The sequence below is a fragment of the Cervus canadensis genome, chromosome 23 (genome assembly GCF_019320065.1).
Source record: "Cervus canadensis isolate Bull #8, Minnesota chromosome 23, ASM1932006v1, whole genome shotgun sequence".
Classification (NCBI taxonomy): domain Eukaryota; kingdom Metazoa; phylum Chordata; class Mammalia; order Artiodactyla; family Cervidae; genus Cervus; species Cervus canadensis.
In genome coordinates, this window is record NC_057408.1 from 13,651,483 (window position 1) to 13,678,098 (window position 26,616).

General features: G+C 51.2%; 1 protein-coding gene across 1 annotated transcript in view; it reads right to left on the reverse strand.

The window, feature by feature from the left end:
- Positions 1-550: 550 nt before the first annotated feature.
- CCBE1 (collagen and calcium binding EGF domains 1) overlaps positions 551-26,616 on the reverse strand; it is a 216,230-nt gene continuing 190,164 nt past the window's right edge. The window contains exons 4-11 of the mRNA XM_043444309.1: positions 26,081-26,215; positions 23,312-23,464; positions 16,233-16,336; positions 7,780-7,900; positions 3,040-3,179; positions 2,924-2,959; positions 2,156-2,191; positions 551-1,269 (exon numbers count right to left, since the gene is read on the reverse strand). Coding sequence (XP_043300244.1) covers positions 1,036-1,269; positions 2,156-2,191; positions 2,924-2,959; positions 3,040-3,179; positions 7,780-7,900; positions 16,233-16,336; positions 23,312-23,464; positions 26,081-26,215 — 959 coding nt within the window. The 3' untranslated portion in view covers positions 551-1,035. The remainder of the gene's footprint in view (positions 1,270-2,155; positions 2,192-2,923; positions 2,960-3,039; positions 3,180-7,779; positions 7,901-16,232; positions 16,337-23,311; positions 23,465-26,080; positions 26,216-26,616) is intronic.

Here is a 26,616-nt window from a genome sequence, read left to right on the forward strand (position 1 = left end):
AAAGCTCAACATTCAGAAAACTAAGATCATGGCCTCTGGTCCCATCACTTCATGGCAAATAGATGAGGAAACAGTGAGAGACTATTTTTTGGGGCTCCAAAATCACTGCGGATGGTGATCGCAGCCATGAAATTAAAAGATGCTTGCTCCTTGGAAGAAAAGTTATGACCAACCTAGACAGCATATTAAAAAGCAGACATTACTTTGCTGACAAAGGTTCGTCTAGTCAAGGCTATGGTTTTTCCAGTAGTCAGTATGGATGTGAGATTGGACTGTGAAGAAAGCTGAGCACAAAGAATGGACGCTTTTGAACTGTGGTGTTGGAGAAGACTCTGAGAGTCCCTTGGACTGCAAGGAGATCCAACCAGTCCATCCTAAAGGAGATCAGTCCTGGGTGTTCACTGGAAGGACTGATGCTGAAGCTGAAACTCCAGTACTTTGGCTACCTGATGCAAAGAGTTGACTCACTGGAAAAGACCCTGATGCTGGGAAAGATTGAGGGCAGGAGAAGGGGACAACAGAGGATGAGATGGTTGGATGGTGTCACTGACTCAATGGACATGAGTTTGAGTAAACTCCAGCAGTTGGTGATGGACAGGGAGGCCTGGCGTGCTACGATTCATGGGGTCGCAAAGAGTCCGACATGACTGAGAAACTGAACTGAACTGAAAGTCACATTTTCTTAGAACTCTTCCCCCCTTTTTGATACTCTGCCAAATTTTAAGATAATGTGAGTACCTAATTCAGAAATTAGAAGTCCCTGGAAAAGAAGGAATTCAAATAAAAGTTGCCCTGTAGATTCTCCAGGGGAAGCACTGAAATCAATCATTTCATTCCTGGTGTCTTTAGGATGTCTAGCAGGAGATTCTGGAAACAGTGTCTGGAAGACGAGAAGTAGGAAGAAGAAAGGGAAAGAGTAAAGAAAATAAAAAATGTATCTTTTTTTAGGTCTCCAGGGATGTTTTGATTTTGTTCTTTGGAGAACTTCACTGCAGGGGAAAACACTCTTCCTTTGGCATGAAGATGTGGGATGCACTAAGGATAGAAGTCTCTGGGGGCTCCCAAGTCTCTTGTCTCAGTTCTTCCTGGGGAGTCATCTCCGGATCCCACGTCCAGGGTCTCCAGAGAGCTGGAAAATTCCTGAGGTAACGGGAACTCCTCTGCTGAAGGGTGAGTCCGGTGCCCAAACACCTTCTCCTGCAGTTCGGTGATGTCGTTACGGATTTCCGCCAGCACGATCAGCAGGAAGTCGAAAGAACCGGGGGGTCCCTGCACAGGAGAGAGGGGTCAAACCAGACGACCAGAGACCCACCCCTCGGCTGACCCAGGGCTTCCGGGGGCGCCGTGGTCGCTGCCCTGCCATCTGCTGGGGAAACGTCAGGCCCGTAAACAGCAGCTGGCGGATGCCGCCCTGTGTTCCTTTGCCTCCCGGATGCGCGCTGGCGGCACACGGGCTTCTCCTAGCTCTCAGGCTCCGTCAAATCTGGTAGAATGATGGAATCTGAGAGTGCCCCTCCTAGGCTAGCTTCCAAAGAGCCCTGGGAGGTGGAGAGCAGTGGGTAAGAGGCTGCGGTTCTCTTGGATTTGAACCTCAGCTCTGCCACTTCCAATGGTGTAAGACACACCTGGAAACAGACTTAGGACATACTAGGGTTTTGAACCTTAGACATTCCAAATAAAGATTGTCGTGATTGCTGCTTCGTCGCTAAGTCGTGTCCAAGTCTTTGGCCACCCCATGGACTGTAGCCCGCTAAGTTCTGCTGTCCATGGAATTCTCCAGGCAAGAACACAGGAGTGGGTAACCATTCCCTTTCTCCAGGGGGTCTTCCAAACCAAGGGATCGAACCCACGTCTCCTGCATTGGCAGGTGGATTTTTTACCGATGAGCCAGCAGGGAAGCACAAATAAAGATTAGCCGTGAGAAAAGCAAACAAACAACCCCCCCCGCCCCGCCCCCAGGAAGTGGATTTGTAAAACTCAACCAGCTGCAAAAGGCTGGTGTGATTCTTCCTGTAACCACGGAGCTCTCTGTGGCGGGGCTGAGCCACAGCTGCAAGGGGCCGGCTGTTGCTAACAAGACCAACTAGGAAGGCTCCCCTGAGAGGGAGCCCTGAGCGCACTGCCCTGGGGAAGGAAGACAGGCGGGGCTACTTACTGGAGACCCTCTGGGACCTGGTGCACCTCTTTCCCCCTGAAAACAGAAGGGTCAGGGTTAGCGTCTGGACCACACGGGTGCCACCACCCCTGCCTCCATTTAGACCCCACCACTACCATCTCCCCGCACAAGACAGCAAGTCTCTCCTATGGGAAGCAAACGTCAGCTTCCCGCTGCACTCTTGGGGCCGCTGCTCTCAACCGAAAGGCTTGAGTCAAGTGCCTCTCATTTCCATTTCCCCCAAGGCCATGTGTTTTCCAACCAGATCTGAAAGGAGGGAAGCTGGTATTTCCAGGCAGCGTGTGGAATAGCTTAGAAGCATCTAAAGTAACTCACACTGACTTTATGAGGCCGGTGGGGCAGGCAGTCCCCCAGAGCGAAACCACCCACTTGCAGAGACTGGAGCTTCTCCTGTTCTTGACTTAAACACAGCAAAGAAATTAGGAACACACGTAAAACAGCCCCACAGAGAAGCCTGGCTAAATAGAAAAACATGCTACCATGACAACCAGGAGGTTTAACGTTTATAGGGGTCGTTTTTTCTTCCAAGTGGTTTTTGCGGCTGTTTTTGTTATTATGGTTGTTCCATATCTTAAGAAAATGGCTTTTTAGATTTTCCTCCCAGCTTTGGGGACAAAAAGTATATCTGTGTCTCAACTTGGCCACATGCAAAGGGGGAGAGTGAACCATATAGAAGCTCCAGGTGATGCCTGCAAGGAGGCGGTGACTGAGGACCCAAGGCGTGTAAGGACCACTCGGAAGACTTACCTTAGAGCCATCTCTTCCTGGGGCGCCTGGTGGACCCTACAAGGCAAAGGGACCTCGTTTAGCAGAAGGAATGCGCGTTCCCCAACCACAGGTGGGAGCTCTGATGAAATACTGACCACAGGGCCCCTCCGGCCTTGCTTAATGTGGGACAGGTCGGGAGATGGTCCCACGGGTCCCATCGAGCCCCGCGGGCCAGGCTGCCCGGGGGGGCCTGGGATCCCCGGGAAGCCGGGACTCCCCTTCGGTCCTGGAGAGCCTGCAATCAAAGAGCACCTCGTTAGTCCACAGCCCGGGAGGAGGATGAGGACTCTGGCTGGCTGACAGTCCAGGCGCCCCTTGCAGCCGTTTCTCTTTGCACTCTGACCTTTGCCTTCTGATCTCTCCACTGAGATGTCCCATAGGCATTTTGAACATGACCAGAAATTGCCGTCCATCCCCATTCTTTCTCTAAAACATTTCTTGTATTGAAATACTGTTGACTGACAATGTGTTAGTCTCAGGCATTCAGCCAACCGACTCAGACTTCCTACTCCTTTCATGGACCTCCCATCCCCATCCGTTCAAGCCAGAAACTTGGGAGTCTTCCTATAAATTCCTCTATTTCCATAAGCTCCTCATCCAATCAGTGACCATTTCACCTCTTCAACATCTTTCACCTCCTTTAAGCTCTTTAATTTCACCAGTCTTGGGACCATCTGCCCTCGGAATCCCCCCATCCCTGCAGGGCAGTGGTCAATGCAGCTGGGGAGTGGCTGGGGTACAGGTTTCAACCACAGGGGGGCCTGCCTTTGAATCGTGGACAAGCTGCCTGACCTCTGTGAACCTTCGATCCTCATCTGTAAAGCAGGGTTAATAAGAATCTGCCTCAGAGAGCAGTTGGGCTGTTGTTTAGCTGCTAGGTCGTGTCCGAATCTTGTGTGATCCCATGGACTGTAGCCAGCAGGGCTCCTCTGTCCATGTGATTTCCCAGGCGAGAAAACTGGAGTGGGTTGCCATTTCCTTCTCCAGGGGATCTGCCCACCCCAGCGACTGAACCTGCATCTCCGGCACTGCAGGCAGATTCTTCACCATCTGAGCCACCAGGGAAGCCCGTAAAACAACTGCGTACCCGCTGCTCGCCCCTCACCAAAGTAACAGTATCCTACCATCGAAGGAATCTGAAAACTTGGAGACCACGGTAGAGGTAGAGTCAGTGACAACACACCCAAACCCCTCAGTTATTCATTAAACTGACCCAACTCTTCGTGCGCGCAGCCCGCGTACCCGTCTCCGGGAGTAATTACTACATACCCAGTCTTCACTGTTCCTCTGCAAACAGTATCTGGCATTCAGAGCAAAATTTTAAGGCACATTATAAAAAGCTCAAACCAACACCCAAATAAAACCACTCTCCTCAAAATTAAACAACTCCAGACTACACTCCTCAAAATCAAACAACAAAATCAAACAATTCAAGAAATACAGCAATCAACAGAATCAGACTCAGAGGCAACCCAGATGTTAGGGTTATCACACAGGGACTTTAAGATAACAACCCATATTAAAGGTGCAAGAGGAAGACAGTTTGCCTGAACAAATGGGAGAATTTCAGCTCTAGTTTTGCTTTTGTCACTGTGCTTCTGGTATCATATGCAAGAAATCATTGCCAAGGTCGTGAAAGTTCTCACCTATGTTTTCTCCTAGGAGTTTTATAGTCTCAGGTCTTACATTTAGGTTTTTAATCCATTTTGTATACGGTAGAAAGCAAGGGTCCAACTTCATTCTTTAGCAGAGGGAAGGATGCTGTGTTTTAACCCCGTTTTAGACGGTCAACTTTATGTGGGCATGGTTATACTTTAATTGTCAGCACGCTCTCAGAGAAGCCCAGGTACAGAAAAGGCTGTTCGGTAGATGTTTCACATCAAATGACTTTAACGAAGGGGCTGGGCTGGCTGCCGCGCTGCCACTATTTCTCGGGCATGTGTTCCTGAGCGCTACACTGATTCCTCTCTTTCAAATGCACACAGGAGCTCCTTTTTGATGGTACACGGCTCCTACAATTGGCAGAACACAGTGATAGAATGGAATGACTTTCAGGCACTGGAAAACAAAACAAAAAACCCCCAGAGACTTCAGACTTAGCATATTTGGGAAGTCTTTTCTAGCTCACGAAATAATTAAGCCAACATTAAAGACTTAATTATTCCATCCAAGTATGTCTCACCACCCCCCCCACCCCCTCCTCTAAATGCTGGTTCCAGGTACATCCTTGAAAGAGTTTACCTGGGAAGGAGACCAGCTCCCTCTCATAACAAAATACTTCACCTCTAAAAACACAAGGACAGGCTGGAGATCATATCTTACCTTCATTTAGGCAATCAATGAGCTTTAGAGATCACCGCGTCAGGTGCCTTTAAACTGTGGGGCTTTGATGAGCAAATGCCAGCACCTTCTATGTCACAGGGAGGGGCGGCGAGCAGCCACCACGCCACACCAAAGCCAGAGGACTCCAACCTAGTGGAGCTTCCTGGCTTGGCGCCCCAGGCTGTGATTCATCAGACTTCAGGACTGGACTGTCAGTTAAGGGGAAGAGAGTCCAGTTCTCCCTCTAGCTGCCCTAACACATCGCAGTGGACAGCATCACACAGCACGCTGCTAGAAGCCAGGAGGGAGAAGGAAATAGGACTGGAGGAGAAAGCAAGGGCACTGCCCAAGCGAGTCCTCAGCGACTCTCCGCCCCGGCAAGGCCCCCGGGCAGCCCACATGATGCTAGGAACCAGAAGGCAGGACTGGTGTGGAAAGCCCGCAAGTCATTCATCAGGAAGAAAGAGGCCAGCAGCTCCCCTGTTCCTCGAATGTCCGTGTTGGAGTGACATGCAGACTGGCCTGGGATGAACTTTCTCCAGGGAAGCAGAGGAAGGAGATTTCCGTAGAGAAGGGCGGACAACACCGTGCTGAGAATCTGTTTATAAGAAGGGACCCAAGCTTACTCAGGAGCAGCGAGAGGCTGCTTGTGTGTGGTGTCTGCTGGGGGAAAGAAGTCAAGGGAATGAACAAGGGGAGAAACCAAAGTCTTGGACCAGCTTCTGGTCTCTGTACAGATGGAGCCCCAGGAGTCTGGGTTTTGATGGAAACTGGGAGATGAAGATATTAGTGGAGAAGAAAACACACAGTTTAGAAAGCGTTTTGAGCCAATGTTGCTGCTGACCTTCCATCCTAAAACCTGTCCATGTCCTTCCATGGTCCTACCTTTCATGTCCGTCCACGTCCAGCTTGAGCCCCAAGTCCCCCGATCACTGCAGGCTACACTGATCTGTCTCTTCTTTAAGCTTCCACTGCTGGAAGCACATGAACTCTTTACTTGGGGGCAGACAGGGACTGCTTTATTCTGCTTGCTTTAATTCCGTGTGCTTTGTTGTCCCCATTAAAATGTCAGGAGGTCACTCACAACACCCAGCTCACTGCTAAACGATGAGCCGCGGGGATAAGATGTCCAAGTCTCAGAACATTTGCTAACCCTAGTAATATTTCCTCCACTAGTATGGGGAAAAAAATACTGATCTATCTATGGAGAGACTCATAATAAAAGAGAAAACGTCCTGTCACTGTTTTCAGTTCTTGTTGTGTATTTCCCGATGGAAAGACAGGATGTTTGGGATTTTCTTCAGCGTACGGGGGGAATCTCCAAAACAGTATGCTGAAGAAGCCAGACAAAAGAATAGATTCCTTTTCACGAAGTTCTGGAACAGACAAAACTGCAGCGACAGAAAGCAGGTTGGTGGTTACCTAGAGCCGAGGATGCAGATTGTCAAGGGCACAGGGCACTTTCTGGGGGTGATGGGAAGCTCCTATATCTGGATGTAGACCAGATACATGGTGGTGCTTAGTGAGGGCTTGAGACAGGGTGCACGCAGGGCTTCCCCACTGGCTCAGCAGTAAAGAATCGGCCTGAGACAAAGACGGCGCAGGAGACGCGGGGTCCATCCCTGGGTCGGGAAGATCGCCTGGAGGAGGAAATGGCAACCACTCCAGTGTTCTTGCCTGGAGAATCCCATGGACAGAGGAGCCTGGCGGGCTGCAGCTCATAGGATTGCAGAGTCGGACAGGACTGAAGGGATGGGGCACGCACGCAGTGCAGGCATATATGAAAACTTGTCCGACTGGGACTTGTGTACATTTTACTGTACAGAATTGTATCTCAGTGAGGGTGACTTAATAAAGTGAAGCATAGAGACAGATATAAAAATAAATATCAATGTACATGTGTTCACAAATAATAGGAGGAGGAGGAGAGAGGATTGGAAAACAGTGGCCTGAGGCTGGCCATGAAACGTGAGTGAGAGCAGGTGATGAGCCCAGAGGTGTTCAGTACACCATCCGACATTCACACATGCTAGTGTTAAAAATGGTTTTCATTTTGTTTCCCTGTAACTTAATAATGATCTTTAAGACTCTGGTCCAGTTCAGGACGATGCCTTTTCCCCTGATGACTGTTGGTTATGAGGGTTTCTCAGGTTTGTCCATTTCTTGGCTCACAGGTGTGTGAGTTCCCTGGACCCTGGCTTCTGCTCCCACCCATGGAAGCTGAAGAACTCCGCCCCATCCCCACTGAACGTGAGCTCCTGGCAGGCTCTGGCTGGTGAACCCACCACCCTTTCATGCTCCTCTTCACACTCACTTCCCTGGTGGCTCAGCTGGTAAAGAATCTGCCTGCAATGTGGGAGACCTGGCTTCGATTCCTGGGTTGGAAAGATCCCCCGGAGAAGGGAAAGGCTGCCTACTCCCGTATTCTGGCCTGGAGAATTCCACAGACTGTCCATGGACTTGCAAAGAGTCGGACACAGCTGAGTGACGCTCACATTCATGTTCATACTCACCAGGGGGGCCCTGGCCCCCAGGCAGGCCAGGAGGACCTGGAAGGTAGGCATTTGAGGCCAGCGCCTTGTGACCAGTGATGTACTTGCCCAGGTCGGCAGCGCTGTTGGGGAGCAGGGCAACCTGCAACGAGAAGAGGGACCTGGGTCAGGAGACGGTGCCAGCCCCACTGCAGGCGGCCGCGTGCTGCGCTCGTGTGGTCTGCAGAGGCTTCACAGCCTGTCCTGGCTCCTTTCCCCTTATCCAAACCCGTCAGAGCCAGAAGGGCTGGAGAGATCCTCCTTCTAAACCCAGAGGCCTTCCAGTCAACACAACTTGCCTGAAATCGCTCAGCTGCCTAGTTAGGGTGACCCTGGATCGGCTCCAGTCTGCCTGAATATCACTGAACTCATGAATATCATAATTAACACAGTCGATCTGCTTCAGGCTTTCAGCTTGTTAAGCTCTTTATGTATCAAATATTTGAGAAACTACTACACGCCAGGCACCGTGCTTGGTTCTAAGGCGACCACGGTGACCAAGGCATGGTCCCGGCTCTGAAAGATCTCAGCCGTGGGAGCCAGGAAAACATGGCTCACAGGTCACCTGCAGGATCAGCTGGTTGGGAAACAGCGACTGTGACGGTTTTAAAACATGTCCCCAAATGTCAGGGCGCTCCTGCCGTTAAAAGTATGAGTCGCTCAGTCGTGTCCGACTCTTTGCGACCCCATGGACTGTAGCCCGCCAGGCTCCTCTGTCCATGGAATTCTCCAGGCAAGAATACTGGAGTGGGTAGCCTTTCCCTTCTCTAGGGGATCTTTCCCAACCCAGGGATTGAATGCGGGTCTTCTGCATTGCAGGCAGATTTTTTTTACCATCTGAGCCACCAGGGAGGCCCTTTAAAAGGTGAATACTAAATTTCCACCCGCTGTGCTTAGGTGCCTAATGAACAGAAAAAGACAAAAGCAACGGTGTGTGCCTTCTGAGACAAGGTCTTAAAATACTTTGTGCCCCCCTCCCCACCCCCACCCCGCCCGCTCAGTTCAGTTCAGTTCAGTCGCTCAGTTGTGTCCGACTCTGTGACCCCTTGGACTGCAGCATGCCAGGCCTCCCTGTCCATCACCAACTCCCAGAGCTTGCTCAAACTCATGTACATTGAGTCGGTGATGTCATCCAACCACCTCATCCTCTGTCGTCCCCTTCTCCTCCCGCCTTCAATCTTTCCCAGCATCAGGGTCTTTTCAAATGAGTTGGTTCTTTGCATCAGGTGGCCAAAGTATTGGAGTTTCAGCTTCAGCATCAGTCCTTCCAATGAATATTCAGGACTGATTTCCTTTAGGATGGACTGGTTGGATCTCCTGCTCTCTCTCTCTCTCAGATTTCAGGGGCTCATTCTACGAGAAGCCAGAGGAACCTCAGACATGAATGATTTTTGCATTCCTCAAGGCCAGGAATCAGTGAGACCTTTGGTAAGAACTAAATGCTTTGAACGCCCATTTCCTCATGGGAAACATCCGCCATTAGAACTGGGAGGATTACACCAGTGTGTAAAGGTGCCCAGGAGAGGAGCTGGAACATATAAGTGGGAGTGAAAGTGTCCGTCGCTCAGCTGTGTCTGACTGTCTGTGACCTCCTGGACTGCAGTCCACCAGGCTCCTCTGTCCACGGGATTCTCCAGGCAAGAATACAGGAGTGGGTGGCCATTTCCTTTTCCAGGGGATCTTCTCCACCCAGGGATTGAACCCAGATCTCTTGCATTGTAGGCAGATTCTTTACTGTCTGAGCCACCAGGGGAATCCATACTAAGTGCTTGGTAAATGGCAGTTCTAGCCTCTTCCTTCCAGAAAGCTGATTCAGGGGTGTAAAATCCAGGGCAGATTGTGCTTCTGAGGGTCAGAACCCCTGAGTGAAGGGAATTTATAAGCAAAAGTTCTCTAATGAGAGGACAGAGGGGGCAACACTGACCTCTGAAGGCTGGTGCAATGTTATTATCCGCTTCCAAGAGGAAAACGGAAATGTGAATCTCACGTGTGGGCTTTGGCATCAGGCAGATCTATGTTTAAGTCTCAGTCCTGTCACATTAAAGATGCTTGCTCTCTGGAAGGAAAGTTATGTTAAACCTAGACAGCATACTAAAAAGCAGAGACATCACTTTGCCAACAAAGGTCCATCAGGTCAAAGCTATGGTTTTTCCAGTAGTCATGTATAAATGTGAGAGTTGGGCTGTAAAGAAAGCTGAGTGCCAAAGAATTGATACTTTCGAGCTGTGGTGCTGGAGAAGACTGTTAAGGGTCCCTTGGACTGCAGGAGATCAAACCAGTCAATTGAAAAGGAAACCAACTCTGAATATTCATTGGAAGGACTGATGCTGAAGCTCCAATACTCTGGCCACCTGATGTGAAGAGCTGACTCATTGGAAAAGACCGTGATGCTGGGAAAGATTGAGGGCAGGAGGAGAAGGGGACGACAGAGGATGAGATGGTTGGATGGCATCAGTGACTCAATGCACTGGAATTTGAGCACACTCTGGGAGATGGTGGAGGACAGGGGAGCCTGGCGCGCTGCAGGCCGTGGAGTTGCAAAAATGACTGAGCCACTGAACAACAAATTGCTACGATCTACCTGCGGGATCCTGGCAAGCTACAGATCCTGATTTTCTCGTCTATAAAACAAGGATCATAATATCCACCTAAGAAGGGCTGCTGGGAGGATGAAAGTGATGAAAGTCTTGAATGTGCCTGGCTCAGCGCCCAGATTAATAATCGCCAGCAACTACGATCACAGACACAGTGCGCATGCTCTGCCGGGTGGGGTGGGGGGTGGGGGTTGCTCCTGGCTGTTTGTAGGTAGCAGGCTGACTCTGGGTAGGTCCCTTCGCCTTTCCAGGTTCTCATCTTCACGTCTATAAAACCAGAGGTTCAGACCAGACCAGCAAGTCTTTGGATGAAAATGTCATAACCAAGCCCAGCCCACTCCACGCCCTGTCCAGCTTTCTTTGCTTCCTTGTAAAGTTCATGAGGTGACCCCGTCAACATCGACCTCAGCTTCCTGGCTGACCTCCTGCTGGGTAATTACCTCCTGGCTCCCGCCAGTTAGACCTCTAAGTGTCCGCAGGACGAGCAGAAAATAAAGGTGCTGGCGTCGTGGAGGCAGTCGTCTGGAAATCCTGGCTTGACGTTCTACACACACACACACACACAGACACACACACACACACTTGCAAGAAGAGTCTGCACTTCTCGTGGATTCCAATCAGTCAGTGGAATTACAGATATCAGTATCTCATGCTAGCCTTCATAATAATGCACCTACCTCACAGGGCTATTGGGACAAATGAGGTGTGGTCTGTAAAGCACTTTATTAGCACTTATAATTCACGTTTCTTATATTCTGGAGAACATTTACAGAGCTCTTTCTAGGTGGCAGGGACTATTCTAAGCCCTTTATAAATACGTACTCACTTGATGATTATGATGTCCTATGTAGTACGTATTACTGTTATCTTCTTTTTCTAGAACTGTTGACACAGACAGGTTAAGTCACTTACCCAGGGTCACAGAGCCAGAAAGTAGTGGGGCTAGGGCTTAAACCGTGCCCGCCTGTTTCTGGAATCTGTGGTCCTCACCACAACACCCAGCTGCCTCTCTTATAACTCATAATTGGCAAAGCAACCCGCAGTCCACTTCATACGGATTAGTCTTCCCAGGCCTCCCGAGAAGACCCATTGTACAGAGCAGCTAGACTGAGGCCTCAGAGGAAAGCATTGAGAAGCCGCCGTCTGCTGGCACAAAAGGCAGCGAGCGAACAGAGCCTTCGGCTTGCAAAGCTGCTCGCGCCTGGGAAACCTCCTTGGTCTCTCGCTTCTGAAGCTCCCGCTGCCGGCACCACCCCACTCGGCCATGTGGGCTGACTTCCGCCGTGGGCTTGTTTCTCAGCTGAGACCGGAAGCTCATTTAAGGCAAATCTTCATCCTGTGCCTTCTTGTCATTCACCATCTCCCAGCCCGTCACCGGCCACGGCAGGCGTTCACCGAACTCGCAAGCTTCCCTTGACTGCTCTGCAGCAACGCGGCCTCAACTCAGATCGTCTCTGCTACAGGGACACGAGGGTCCTGTTAAAAACTCGCTCCTTCCACTGTGTCTGTGCGTGTGCACACATGTACACGCCACAGCTTCCTTATCTGTTCGTCTGCTGATCGACACTTAGGTTGCTTCCATTGGCTATTGTAAATCACGCCGCTATGAACGCTGGGCGGGCATGTATCTTTCTGAATTAGCGTTTCTGTATTTTTTTGAAGTGTTAGTCGGTCAGTCATATCTGCCTCTTTGCAACCCCATGGGCTGTAGCCCATGAGGCTCCTCTGTCCATGGGATTTCTCAGGCAAGAATGCTGGAGTGGTAGCCATTCCCTTCTCCAGGGGATCTTCCCGACCCAGGGATTGAACCCACATCTCCTGCATTGCAGGAAGAGTGTTTACCATCTGAGCCTTTGTTTTCTTTGGAAATGCAAAAAAGAATGAAAATTTGCCATTTGCAGCAACATGGATGGACGAGGAGAGCACTGTGCTAAGTAAAATAAGTGAGAGAAGGCCAGATACTCTCTGTGATCACTTACAGGTGGAACCAAAGCATAAAGCAAATGAACGAATAGAACAAGATGGAAAGCTACCAGATACAGAGAGCAAACTGGCGGTTACCACTGGGGCGAGGGACAGGGTGGGGGATAAAGAAGCACAAACTACTACGAATAAAACAAACTACAATAGTGCATGGTGCAGCGCAGCGGACATGGCCAATATTTCATAATAACTTAAAATGGAATATGACCAATAAAAATATTGACGATGTTGAACACTTGAAACCAATATAACATTGTAAATCAACTATATTTCGTTAAAAAGTCAAACCTAAAAAAATAATTTCTCCGCATCATTAAAAACCATCATAAATTAAAAAACTGGTCTCCTGGCTCAGATTTTTCTTCAGTGTTCTGATGGGCCTGAGACCCCTCCCTGCAAGTTACATGATGGAATCATTACACCATTTTCAAAAAAGCATTTTTAATTGGAGAATAAAAGCACAGAGTCTGGGGACTTCCCTGGTGGTCTGGTGGTTGGGACTCTGTGCTTCTAATGCAGGGGCCACAGGTTCAAGTTCTGGTTGGGAAACTAACATCCCACGTGTGCTGGTGTGGCCAGAAACAAATGAATTTAAAAAATGTATGCAAACAAAGCAAAACAAAACCCCCACAAATCTGTATCTCAGTGAAATCTTATAACACAAACACCCTTTTAATGAACACCTAGGTCAAAAACCAGAACTTTGTCCACAGGCCCTGACCCAATCACCCATCCTTCCCCCCAAAGTGACTACTGTCCTGATTTTAATCACCTCCTGTGCTTTAAAAAGTAATTTATGACCCAACTGTGCAGACCTAGATGCTACGGTTTAGTCTTGCCCACTTAAAAAAAACAAGGCATCTTTTAATCTGCTTTAACCTGCAGGGCCGCCCCACTTTTCCTGTCCTCAGCCTCAGCCCATCAGGAGCCCAGGGCAGGGGCCATGCAGAGTCTGCCACGGTCAGGATTTCGCTGACTGCACCCTCACGGTGTCGTTCAACCCATCTGCCCACGGTTTTACACTGTGGGATTGGCCACGGTCCAGGACACCCGGTAAGCTACTTCTGACCCGAGGTGGATGTGGGCAGCTGCCCCACGCTCTCCCTCAAACAGAACAGATGGCATCACAGTAGTGCGAGGAGGTTAACACGCAACCGACAGCCCCGCGGCAGCACAGGAGGAGGGGTCAGGAGACCTCGAATGAGGGTCTGCTCTGCCTCCCGGGCAGTGACTGCAGCTCTCTGACAACGTGGGTATCGCCGTGAGAATTAAACGGGATCCTGGCTGTGAAACCGCCTCATCAACTGCAGACTACAGCACACTCTGCTAGGCACCTTTAAGGAGGCGCTGCTCTGGACGTTCGGGGTGGCACGGTGGGTAAGAACCCACCTGCCAATGCGAAGGACATGGGTTCGGTCCCTGGTCAGGGAAGATCCCACCGGGGGCGGGGCAACAAGCGCCTGTGCTGTGACTACTGAAGCCCGCGTTTCCTGGAGCCCGTGCTCCACAAGAGAAGCCGCTGCAAAGAGAGACCCTCACGCCGCAACCAAAGAAAGCCATGCACAGCAACGAAGACCCAGCGCAGCCAGAAACGAGGTAAATAGGTAAAAAATTTAAAAAAAAAAGGATTGCTCCTTGTGAAGTTCCTTTAATGTCGGCTTTAGCCCAGACTTGCCACAATGGGCTTACAGAACTCGGTATGTGCGTGTTCAGCTGCTCACTCGTGTCTGACTCTTTGCCACCCCATGGACCGTAGTTCACCAGGCTCCTCTGTCCATGGGATTCTCCAGGCAAGGATACTGGAGTGGGTTGCCATTTCCACCTCCAGGAGATTATCTCAACCCAGGCATCGAACCTGGGTTCTCCTGCATTGGCAGGCAGAGTCTTTACCACTGAGCCATCTTCAGGAGAATTCGGTATAAGACAGACCAATTCCAGGCCAAAGCCCACGCCTGAGAGTCACTGCAGGGCTAACAAGCATTGTTGCTGGATCTGTGAGCAGCTCACCCACAAGGGCCTTAAGGGGAACATAGAATTTCAAGTTCTTCATAACATTTCTTCTTTCATGGATCATAAAACACTGCAGGGAGGTGAGGGGGAAAGACAGATGGTGAACTAGCAATTGAATCTCTGAACCAGCGAGACTTAGCAGCACTGACTCTAAAAATCACTCAGGCTAGAAAGAGCTTCTCCGTAGCTTTTGGATTATTAATTCTCCAGAGAAGAAAACAGAGGGTAGCATCAGGCGTTGAGACATCCATCATTCATCAACTGCCTCCCTCAGGCACGAATCCTCTGGCCTATGAAATGCAAACTTCATCCACGAACTCTTTTCCAGACTCAACTTGGTAAATACTGATACCAATCCAAGTTTCAACCTGAGGATATCTGTGTGGGGAGTATTATTTAGAACTCTGAATTTACACCGATGTACTTACAAGGTTTTCTGCCTGGTCGATCAGATTACAAGCTATTTGGGAACTGGAACATCACACACATACATGCTTCTGTTAAAACTGTGAGATCTTCACCACCTGGGTACCACAAGCCGGCAAAGCCACTGATCTCCTCAGCCTGCTGACCTGCCTGTTTCACGGGAAGCTATGGATCTCACATGCCTGCATGTCTGTTGAACACAGAAAAGCAATACTGCCTAATCTTACCCTTTCGCCCTTTACAATAACTAGATGCCAAAGTTAAACAGATCACACACACCTCTTTGATGTACTAAGAGCCTTGAGGGGAAGCAATTAAATAAACAAACTAGCAAGTTTATGTTTTACCAGCAGAAGAGCAATTTCTGAGCTGCTGACAGACTGGTGAATTCACTGACCTCAGGTATAATAAACACCATCGACCTGGGCTTGCAACAGGATTTCAGGGTTCTAACCCCCCTCCCCCAGGGGCATTCCTCTCAGCGCAATTACATTACTAGAAATCTGGTCCATCAGGCATGCGAGGGAGCCTCAGACAAAGGGAGTCAGTCCTCTCCCTCGGTGACACAAGGTCCTCAAGTCATTGCTTTCCCGGGTGCGTGGAGCCCGACGTAAGGCTCTAACTTTTAAATGTGAAAAATAAAGCTGCTACAGAAATTCATCACCAGCCGTGGAAGTTTATAAAGAAGCTGTTTTCTATTGATAAAACACAGGCAAATGATGACTGTACGCTAGCCTATTTAGAATCGGGAGAGGGCCACGCGTCGGGATGTTCATTTCACAAAAAGCCGCACCAATCACAGTTCATTCTCCGATTCTCCTGGGCCCCTTACCCAGCAGTCTATTCTACTAGTCACTGCTTTCGAACTGTGCTTCTGGAGAAGACACTTGAGAGTCCCTTGGACTGCAAGGAGATCAAACCAGTCCATCCGAAAGGAAATCAACTCTGAATATTCATTGGAAAGACTGATGCTGAAGCTGAAGCTCCAAAACTTTGGCCACATGATGCAAAGGGCTGACTCATTGGAAAAGACCCTGATGCTGGGAAAGACTGAAGGCAGGAGGAGAAGGGGATGACCGAGGATGAGATGGTTGGATGGCATCACTGACTCAATGAGTCTGAGTAGGCTCCGGGAGTTGGTGAAGGACAGGGAAGCCTGGCGTGCTGCGGTCTGTGGGGTCGAAAGGAGTCGGACAGGACAGAGCGACGGAACAGCCACCACCACCAACCCCTGGCCTCCGCTGTTCTGTTGAACTATAATGAGCCCCGAGGGTGGCTGGGCAAAGCGCTCCAGTCCAAACCTGGTTGGCGCCAACCTCAGGGAATACCCAGCCAAGCCGTGGCGGACACTCTTCTTGCTCCCAGACGCCCCGCCACCCGCCTCTGTCTCGCCCGCTGGTCTCTGGCGCGCCCGGCACGTACCTTCTGCTTCAGTTGCAGCACTGTCTCCTTCACCTGGCGGAGCTCCTTGCACGTGGCACAGCAGGCGGCGGCCTGGACCGTGCTCTCCGCCTTCTCGTCGTGCCCTGAGGGAGGAGACGGACTCGAGTCTGCCTGCAAGGCTGCGGGCACCCAGACCCCAGGAGACCACGTCAGCAAGGGCGGTCCCGGTGGGCCGGCTGATGCCAAAATCCGCAAGGGATGGAGGCTGGCGCTTTTATACCTCTCGGGTTGCCGACGGCATGCCTGGCTCACGGGGTCAGCAGGGGGGACCCCCCTACACTTTGGGCTCAGCTGTTCCCACGTAGTCACCCTAGCACCTTCCTCTTCCACGTGTGAAAAAGTGAGCCGTGGCCCTTTCACACGAGGCAGGCTCTATCAACCCGACACGACTTACACTCCCCTCTAAGAGCCAGCGTTCACAAGCCGGAAATCATCCCCCAGACCCAGGCGACGGGACTCGGGGCAGCGCTCACAAAGCTGGACTGGATCACCTCTGACGACCCAGATGTTCAAAGGGAGCGTGGCCAGGCTAGACGGGGTCCCAGACCAGGGCTGGGCGCTGAGACGTGACGTCCACGGAAGATGCGCCAGGCGCCCTGGGCACAGCCCATCCAGGGCCAAACGGGACGGGCCCTGGGCAGGTCCCAGGGCTGTCTTGTAGAGCATTGGCAGCACCGTGAGCTTTCTGAAAAATCACATTTCTCTAAGGAAATGCTAAATGGTGACACGATCCAGCATCTACACAGCCTTCATGCTGTGTGGCTTAGTCGCTCAGTCATGTCCGATTCTTTGTGATCCCATGGACTGTAGCCCACCAGGCTCCTCTGTCCATGGGGATTCTCCAGGCAAGAACACTGGAGTGGGTAGCCATGATCTCCTCCAGGGATCTTCCCAAATCAGGGCCTGAACCCAGGTCTCCCTCATTGCAGGCGGACTCTGCCTTCTGAGCCACCAGGGAAGCCCAAGAATACTGGAGTGGGTAGCCTATCCCTTCCCCAGCGGACCTTCCCGACCCAGGGAGCAAACTGGGGTCTCCTGCACTGCAGGCGGGTTCTTTACCAAGGCAGCCTCTTTCTAAATCTTTCGTGCACGTGATGTAACAGGGCTGCTTGCTCATCCCCGTCTTCCAGGCTAACTCCGTCCCACCAGGAGCGTCCCCCGTCCCCACACTCAGTCGGTACCCGCGGGAGACTAGTCCCACTCACATCACAGCTGCGTCACAACGAGCTGTGAGAAAGGTCTTTGTCTGGAGAAGGTGAAGTGGAGCTGGTGAAATGCCGGTTAAGGGCACGACCTCCTCAGTCAGCATAGGGGTGTGCACCCCAGCTCTGCCACTAGCTTGGGGACCTTGCGGAAATGATCTCATCACCATGAGCCCTGACGTCCTCAACCATGACACTGAAACAGTAACTCCTATGACCCAGGCCTATTGTGAGGACGGACTGCAGTGACGCCTATTAAATCCTCGGCACAAGGTTGGGTTCTAGTCAACAGGAGAGGGTGTCTGGCAGAGGCTTCAGGCCCACCAAGCTCTTTTGAATTCCTTTTGCCTGATAAAACTGTCAAGGATTCTGGGATTAACATGAACAACAAAATGAGGGAAAACTGAGGTTCAGCGATGTCAGGAAAGTTATCCAGCAAGTCATTAACTGATGTGGGTTTAGAACTGAGATTTCCTGAATCTGAGCCCAGTCAGGCAAGTCCCTTCAGACTCTTTATTCCCTTTTAATGAACCATTTACAAGTCCACTTGCCCATGGAGCTTGAACACACACAGCTTGAACACGGAGGAGAGCTAGTTTATCTCCAGCAAAACAGGGATGGGATGGAATTTTCATGCAAGAAGACGCTTGGTGGTAAAGGACTGAAGCCTTACCCACCTTTGGTCATGCTGACAGCAGAGGATGGTGGACTTCTGCACAGGAAGATGACCGTGGCTCCAGGTCTGCTAGGTTTAAGGACAGCTGGAGGACATCCAACTCTCCCAAGTTAGCATTCATCCCTTTTAACCCATCTACAGGTCAATATATGCAGTCCCATCCGATAACACATCTATCAGTCTCATCCATCCCATCTCCCCGCCCACTTATCTCTCATCCATCCATCTCTCTCTCCCTTTTATCCGTTATGGAACATCTATTTACCAAGCCCCATATGAGGTGCTGACAGTGTAAAATAAATGATTTGAGATCAACCTTTATTTTAAGGAACCAGCCCTGCTGGCAGAACTGGTCCATCACAAACAAGAGTTAAAAGCCCACCTGTCCATTTCTACTTTTATACACTCAGCTAAACTTACTGAGTATCGGTGTGATTAAGGCCACTTGATATTTTCAGGATAATAAACCTCTTTACCAGGCGCTAGACTCTTATTTCGTTCAGACCGTGGAATGTTAGAATCGATACATCTTTAGTTCAACCTCCTTTACAGATAAGGAAAGTAAGATGCAGAGAAGGATGGTCATTTGGTGTAGGTTTCCCAGAAAGCCGTGTGCAGAGGACCAGTACTTACAGGGTCTGAAGCAGGCACTCCTGGGGGTGCAGTAAGCCTGCTACTGGGGGTTCTGCTCAGGACACCTGAGAACAGCCTTCCAGGTGGGCAGTGATTCTCACGTGTGATTACTAGACCAGCGGCGGCAGCAGCATACGGGTTCTGAGAGCTCCCAGACCCCGGGAGTGTGGCCTGGTGATGGAGACTCTCCATCAAAGTCTCCAAGTGACTCTGAAGCTCCTGTGAGCGCAGCATCCCTGCTCCAGGGAAACAGCTCCGCCGAACGACCGCTCACCTGAAAACCCCTGGCCTGTTCCCTGCCCCTTTGTGGAATTATCACAGCTCAGAGAACAAGGGCAACGTTGTCCCAAAGCCTCTGGAAGCTCCCACAGTCACGGAGGGACAGAGTAAGGAGCGGAGGCTTTGGCAGCATCGGACGATCAGGGTTCGAATCCTGCTGCTGACTCTAAGTCACAGCTTCGGCGAACATCCCTTCCTGGGCCGGTAAAACGACCATGACCGCCGTCACCCGTGGCTACCACGAGGCATCGAGGAGACAACCCCTATAAGACACCAGAGCAGTGCCTGGCAGCCAGCAAGCGCCCGAGAAATGTTAGTATCATTGTCATGGTTGGCTATCGTCGTTTATTAAGTTTCCTGCAAAATTACAGATCAAGGGAGGGCTCTTCGCATCATCCTTTGAAAAGAGCTTCCAGAGGTTCTGAAGATAATAATGGTGTGTGCAAACGCAGAACATGCAATCTATCCTGAATCGGAGCTCATGGATCCTATTCTAATGCAGGATACAGTAAGATGAGGAGCTAAGAAAATCCTGAGCAGGCTACATTAGTAATTCTTTTAGAAATGTGGGTAGACATCTCTGGCTCTCCATGTTCTCCATGCTCTCCATTAACGACGGGGTCACGCGTCTGACCACGACCATTAATGATGGGGTCACGTGTCTGACCATGACCGCCTTAAGAGCACCATCCTTTACCCTGCTCCAACGCCTTCAGATTTCAAAGGTGCAGTATTATCAACAAGCCACAGGGGGGCATGTAGCTCTAATTTTTACTTAAGTTGAGGGAGCTGTACATAGCATTATAAACAGAATTCCTGAGATACCATATTAGTAATATTTGACAAATTTGGAAAAACTAAAGAATGGTCTTGACATATTTCATACAGGCAGAGTCACCAAATACATGTGGTTTTAAAAACTGACTGCAGATTTGTGCCTGGTGGGTAGTATTCAATTCTGGTGGCATACTGCAACCATCTAGGGTGGTGGTGGGGGGCTGTTTAAAATTCCTGAAGACCACGTTGCACCCCACCCACCTGGGGGTCACAGCAAGGGGACGGCATCAGCCTTTGAAAGCTCCTCAGGTTGAGAATGGCTGATCTATGGATTAGTGGAGTCTGAAAGTTATATGAAACACCTGGCCGTGTGATGTTGGGGGTCAAGGTCACTTTATCAGGAAAAAAAAAAAAACACAGAGGTTGAAAAATAGAGATCAGCAAGCTAATTACGATGGAGCCAGCACGTCCGTGTCTCTGCATCGGGACCACAGATGTCCTGGGGGTGACGTCACTGGCTCCAGACACACATTTGAAAAGAGATAAAGATCAAAGTGGCGGAGTGTGCCGTTCCTGCCACTGGCCAGATGCTTGCGTCCCGACGTCTGTGGGCACACGACCACCCTGCCATGGGCAGAGGCCATCCTAAGGCCAGCCCTTCTGCTGTCTACGCACTTCCTGAAGACTGAGCTGAGGCTGTGGTCGATTTAAAATTCCTCTAACATTACAGACAGCAGACAACGCAAAGTTTAAAGAAAAAGGAAGGGGGGTGGATTTTGGAAGAGAGACTCAGATCACACGTGTTTATACTCCATCATTATCTCTTCTTCAAAAGAAAAATGACTGTGATGAAATGTGGGGCTTAAGAATTAGTCCAAAACGGATGAAACTGCGTAGCAGCCTCTGGCGTCCCAGATGCGGGGCTGGTCTGGCTCCTAACTTTCCTTACCACTGAGATAAATATCTGGATGATAATTCTTCATCTTTAGGTATACTGTAGGACAAAGTTCTGGGTTTAGAAGGTGCTGAGGCCAGGCATGCCTTCGAGTCTTGAACTCATTTAGATAAAAGCACAAAGAAACAAAAGCTGCTCAGGGACTCGTGGGGCTGGTAGGGCTTAAGTTACTTCTACTGACAGTTTCTTGTTGTTCAGTCGATCAGCTGTGTCCAACTCTTTGTGACCCCATGGACTACCGCACTCCAGGCTTCCCTGTCCTTCACTGCTGCTGCTGTGAAGTCACTTCAGTCGTGTCCAACTTTTTGTGACCCCATGGACGGCAGCCCACCAGGCTCCTCTGTCCCTGGGATTCTCCAGGCAAGAATACTGGAGTGGCTGCCATTTCCTTCTCCCATCCTTCACTAGCTCCCAGAGTTTGCCTGAACTCATGTCCATTGGGTCAATGACGCCATCCAACCATCTCATCCTCTGTCGTCCCCTTCTCCTCCCACCTTCAATCTTTCCCAGCATCAGGGTCTTTTCCAGCAAGTCAGCTCTTTGCATCAGGTGGCCAAAGTATTGGAGTTTCAGCTTCAGCATCAGTCCTTCTGGACTGATTTCCTTTAGGATGGACTGGCTGGATCTCCTTGCAGTCTAAGAGACTCTCAAGAATCTTGTCCAGCATGACAGTTTGAAAGCATCAATTCTGTGGTGCTCAGCCTTCTTTATGGTCCAACTCTCACAATGGTACATGACTACTGGAAAAACCATAGCTTTGACTATATGGATCTTTGTCTAAATCACATCAAATTGTGGAAAAGATTTGTGATGGTAAAAGGGTCTTCAGTGCTCACCTAGCCCCACCCCCTGTGTCTACAGAGGAGGAAACTGAGGTCGGGAGGGCTGCCTGAGCAGTGACATCCAGCAGGTAGACACTGCAGATGTTCTGATTACCAGCTCTCCTGACTCCCAAGCCAAGGAACTTGCTGCTGCATCACAGCCGCTGAAGAGGTGAATCCAGAACACTTACTTCTTATTGCCTGAATCATCAAAGCCAGCTCCCCACCTCCTCAGGGGCCCAGAATTTAAGTAATGATTCTAACGTTCAAGGCATAGAATGTGCCTGTCCTTTCCCATAATTTTAATTATGGGTATGAATTACTCCCCTCAGCTTCTACCCCTGACGTCCTTGGTTACCGGTGTTGGAACGTTTTTCTCAGTAAAACACGAAAACCAACCGTGAGTCCTCTGTGACTCCGTGGTGAATTCATCTTTTCTCAATCAACCCTGATGCTCAAAACACTGTGAGCCCCTGCTTTCCTGCACCTCTGGGCACCTCGGCCCCCCGTGCTTCAGGCTTTAGAAAGCGTTGCACTGAGCCCTCTGATCGAGTCCAACGATCCCCACTGCCCACCCTGCGCTGACTCCACGCGGACATTTCACGTCACTCCTGATAGACGGCGGGTGGCTCATGACTCACTCCGGCTGCTCTTAGGGTTGGCTTTGTAGTTTTTCTGTGCCCGGCAGCTGGTCACCAGCTGTTAGCTGTCCCCGGCTGATGGCGACAGCGTCCACCCTTTTTAGACTATCAGGTTACACGGGAGAAGTGCTACCTGCTGAGCTCCCAGCAGCCCTGGTCCCTTCCTCTCCCTGCAGTTCTCGGTTCAGATGATTTGCCCTGGGAGCCCCCTCCCCGTCCGAGACGGCCCAGGTCCAGCTGATCTCTCCAAAGAGACGAGTGTTCTGCCTCTTTCCCCTCCCGAGGGGGTGGAGCCGGGCCCTGAGCTCAGGGAGATGCCAGCAGCTTCCGGGCCTCCCGGGGTTGGATACGGGATGCAAAGGCCCCATCTTCGGTCCGCACCGCTTACAGAGGGCAGTGACCAACACTCAGGAGGATCACATCCCTAAGCCATCAGACGTCTCAGCTGAATCCGGCCAAAAGAATATAAATTAGTTTCTCAAACTCTCTGAAGAAAGGCCAGTGCCTAAAAGGCCTCCACTGGGTATGCTAAAGGCAATAAAAATGAGTGACTAGAAAACAGTTCTCCACCTCTCCATTTCTGTTTTTCACCTGATCATGAACCACGTGACCACTCCCGCGCAGGCGCGGGGCCACGGGCTCTGCTTTGGGCAGCACCGAGGTGGACTGCTGCCTCACCCAGAAGCGTTTCGTGTTTTCACTCAGCCCGTTCGTCTTCCTTGGGGGAACCCGGTGCATCTGGCCTCATCCCTGTGCCTCATGGTTTGGTCTCAGCTGGGCCCTGAGTCCTGCTCATCTGTTCATGAGCACGCCCCCACTGCGCTGGGTGCAGAGTCTCCCAGTACACGAGCAGCTCGCGAGCCTAGCGGCCAACAGGCGCCCCGTTCACTGGGTCTCCAGGGGTGTGACCTTCTGTCCTTCCTTCCTCTCACCCAGATCCCACCTGCCATTCACACAGACACCACTTCCTGTCTGTAGCTTCTGGAGGAAACGCGTGGGTTCCCAAGTGCCTGCCTGCCCATCCGTCCATCCACCCGTCCATCATTAGCGGGATGCTTCTCTTGCCCTACTCACCGGTGTCGTTGGGGTATTTGTCCTCCTTGGTGCATGTTCTGCCATCGTCCTCCTGGACGTAGCCCTCCCGGCACTCGCAGCGGTAGCTCCCCAGGGTGTTGACGCAGACGTGCGCGCACAGCGTCTCATTGCTCGTGGCGCACTCGTCGATATCTGGGTTTGAACCAAATGCAGAGAATGCTCAGTCTCAAAGAGACCACTTCTGATCCAAGAAGCCTGGCCCTTCTGCTAATGTCGGTGAAGGACACTCTGCCAGGCCTGTCACCAGAGCCTGGGAGAAGGCGGGAAGCTAGAGACGTGGGCCGACCAGACAAGAGCACTTCCAGCAAGGTCACCATGGCAACAGGCTGATGGTTGATGGGGCTCCTGGTTGGGGCTATGCTGCCACCAAGTCACGTGGCTCGGGGCAGGCGCTGCTAGCCTCTGAAGGTCTCACTAGAGGACTCGGCAGTGAAGTCCGCCCTAAACACTCTGCAGGGCTCCTTGGAATAGGAAATGAGATAACGGATGGCAACATGTTTTGGAAAACCACTTTCATAGAAATCACTTCCTTCCAAGACCCTGGTGTGCACAGGGTTTTTATGATCCCTTTCTGACTGTAGGCTCCTAACAGCATGGTGGTGACCTGGCTCCTTAAGGCCACTGGCTCCTTCCCAGTTAGAGCCGCTTCTGATAAAGGAAAATAGTTACAGTGGGTCTAATGGACAGAGTTTTCCCCAGAAAAGCTCAGCCCCATTGATGACCCAAACAGACCCCTCCTGAGAGGTGGAAATGAGCCATGACGCCATCAAACAGGGAGCCGGCAAGAGTCCACGTGAACCGTGTATGTCTCAGACCTGCTCCCCTACTGAACCAGTGGGAACCACACCACTTCCCTGCAGGAGGAGAGAGGGAGGCCCAGACCCATTTCCTGCTCATTGGCTGTGGACACCGGGCCGGGGCCAGGACACACAGCCTCAGACTGTGCACACGCGTCCAGAGGAGAGGCCCCGCCCTGTGCTCCGGAATGCCGGCAGCGACCCAACCACTCGCTGGACCAGCTGCCCGGGACCCAGCTGCCCGGGACCCACCTCTAGGAGACCCTGTGTGCCCACGAGGGGCACGTGGTCGTCTGGGTGCTCCCCACATGGCAGCTCATGCCGTCACCTGAGGACTAAGACATCACGGCCGGTGCCTCTTCTGCAGTTCCTCGGGCTGACCACCTCTGTCCACATGCCCCAAGCCCAAGGACGAGGCTGCCTCTACTGTCCACGGCAGGGAGGACAAGGTTGCAAGGGGAGAGGGAGAGGTGGAACTCTTAACCGCAGGCAGCACTGCTGGTACCCAGGTGAAAAGAACTGGGTACCGGAGCCACCACAACTGGAATCGGTCATGACACCTGGGACCTCAGATGCTGACCGACAGGGGTAACTTGCCCTCTGGAGGAGAGCCCATGGGTCCCCCTTTCTTAACCGGGTGGTTTCAACTCCATTCCTGGTCAGCGGGAGGCATCCCAGGGGCCGCAGGGGAGAAGCCAGGAGACCTACCATCTAGAACGTTTCTTAAAATGAGGCTCTCCAGAGCCTCCCTGGGGCAGAGAAGGGGACTGCCTCATTTTCTACTCAGACCCCCCTCCCGTCTCCCCAGTCCATCTTCGAGCTGAAACTCAGACTTCACTGTGCATTTCTGCAGATGTAGATGTCTGCATCTACCCTCGGGAGGTGAGGGGAGACTAGGAAACTTTTTTTTTTTAAAGCAAGAAGCCCAGGTGTTTCTGAGACAGTTTAGCTATGGAAGGACCACACTAAGATACAAGCAGTTCCAGGGACCATGAACCTGCCTCAGACACCCAAGGAGAACAGGGCTGGGAAGGCCAGTGAGAGGGGGTGGCAGGAGCAAGCTGGTGGGGACGGACGTGCTGGCTTTGCTCAGCTGGGCCCCAGGAGGCTTCTGCTCCCTCCGACCCATCTCCAGCCTGCCTGCCGTATGGACCCCTCCTCCTTCCCAGTCTCTCTTGCCAGTCGTCTTCTGAGAGAAGGCTGCTTCTCGTTTCACTTGTTCTGCATTTTCCCATTTCTGCTCACTAATATTTTTTTTGTTAACCTTATTCTAGTTTTCATTTGATAATATTCCCCTTCTCATGTTCTTACATCTCACTCTCAATGAGGATCTGAGTGGTACCCACTCCCTCAAGGATCTTTTTTTTTTTTTCCTTCATAATCATGGTGGAGGCAGTGACCCCTAGAACGGTACCACCCCAACTCCATCCAACACATACCAAGATATAAGTACCACCCCAACTCCATCCAACACATACCAGGATGTAAGTACCACCCCAACTCCATCCAGCACATACCAGGATGTAAGTACCACCCCAACTCCATCCAGCACATACCAGGATGTAAGTACCACCCCAACTCCATCCAGCACATACCAGGATGTAAGTACCACCCCAACTCCATCCAGCACATACCGGGATGTAAGTACCACCCCAACTCCATCCAACACATACCGGGATGTAAGTACCACCCCAACTCCATCCAGCACATACCGGGATGTAAGTACCACCCCAACTCCATCCAACACATACCGGGATGTAAGTACCACCCCAACTCCACCCAGCACATACCAGGATGTAAGTACCAACCCAACTCCATCCATACAAGTACCAGGATGTAACAGGAGGGATCAACGTGGCCCCTGGGGTCCCCACTGACGAAGACTGTCCAGCAGGATCACCAGAAAAAGGCACGTCCTCGGAGCTGGGAAGTAACGCGCATGCCCACGCACCCAGGCAGTACGGCTTCTCGCGCCTCCGGTGCCTCTCGCGGTCGTAGCGGTATCCCGGGTAACACGTACACAGCACGCGGCCAAAGTTGTCCGTGCACTGCTGCTCGCAGGGAGCCTCGGCACACACGTCATAATCTGAAAGAGGAGAGCGTGAGCTCACATCAGCCACAGCCACTCGCGAGGCGGGGGCCGCCCAGCCCTGGCCGGAAACAGACTTTCCAGCTCGCTCTCAGCTCACAGAGAACTGTGATGAGACCTGCTACGCTCAGGGGAAATGAATTCTTCAGGTTACAGGGAACCTTCCAGGAGTGCCGCAACGGGTAACCAAGTGTTCAGCATCTCAAAGGTTCAAAGAAAATAGCACTTGGATTTTCCCCTGCATCACCTCACCATCATTGTTTTTTTCTATAAGAGCATCATTATAAACTGTAATAGCTTATTGACTGGCACAATCTATGTAGAATGTGCTTACTATGTAAAAGTAACCTCAAATTCATCTAGCTCAAAGATCTTCAAATCTAAATACACAGGTCCTG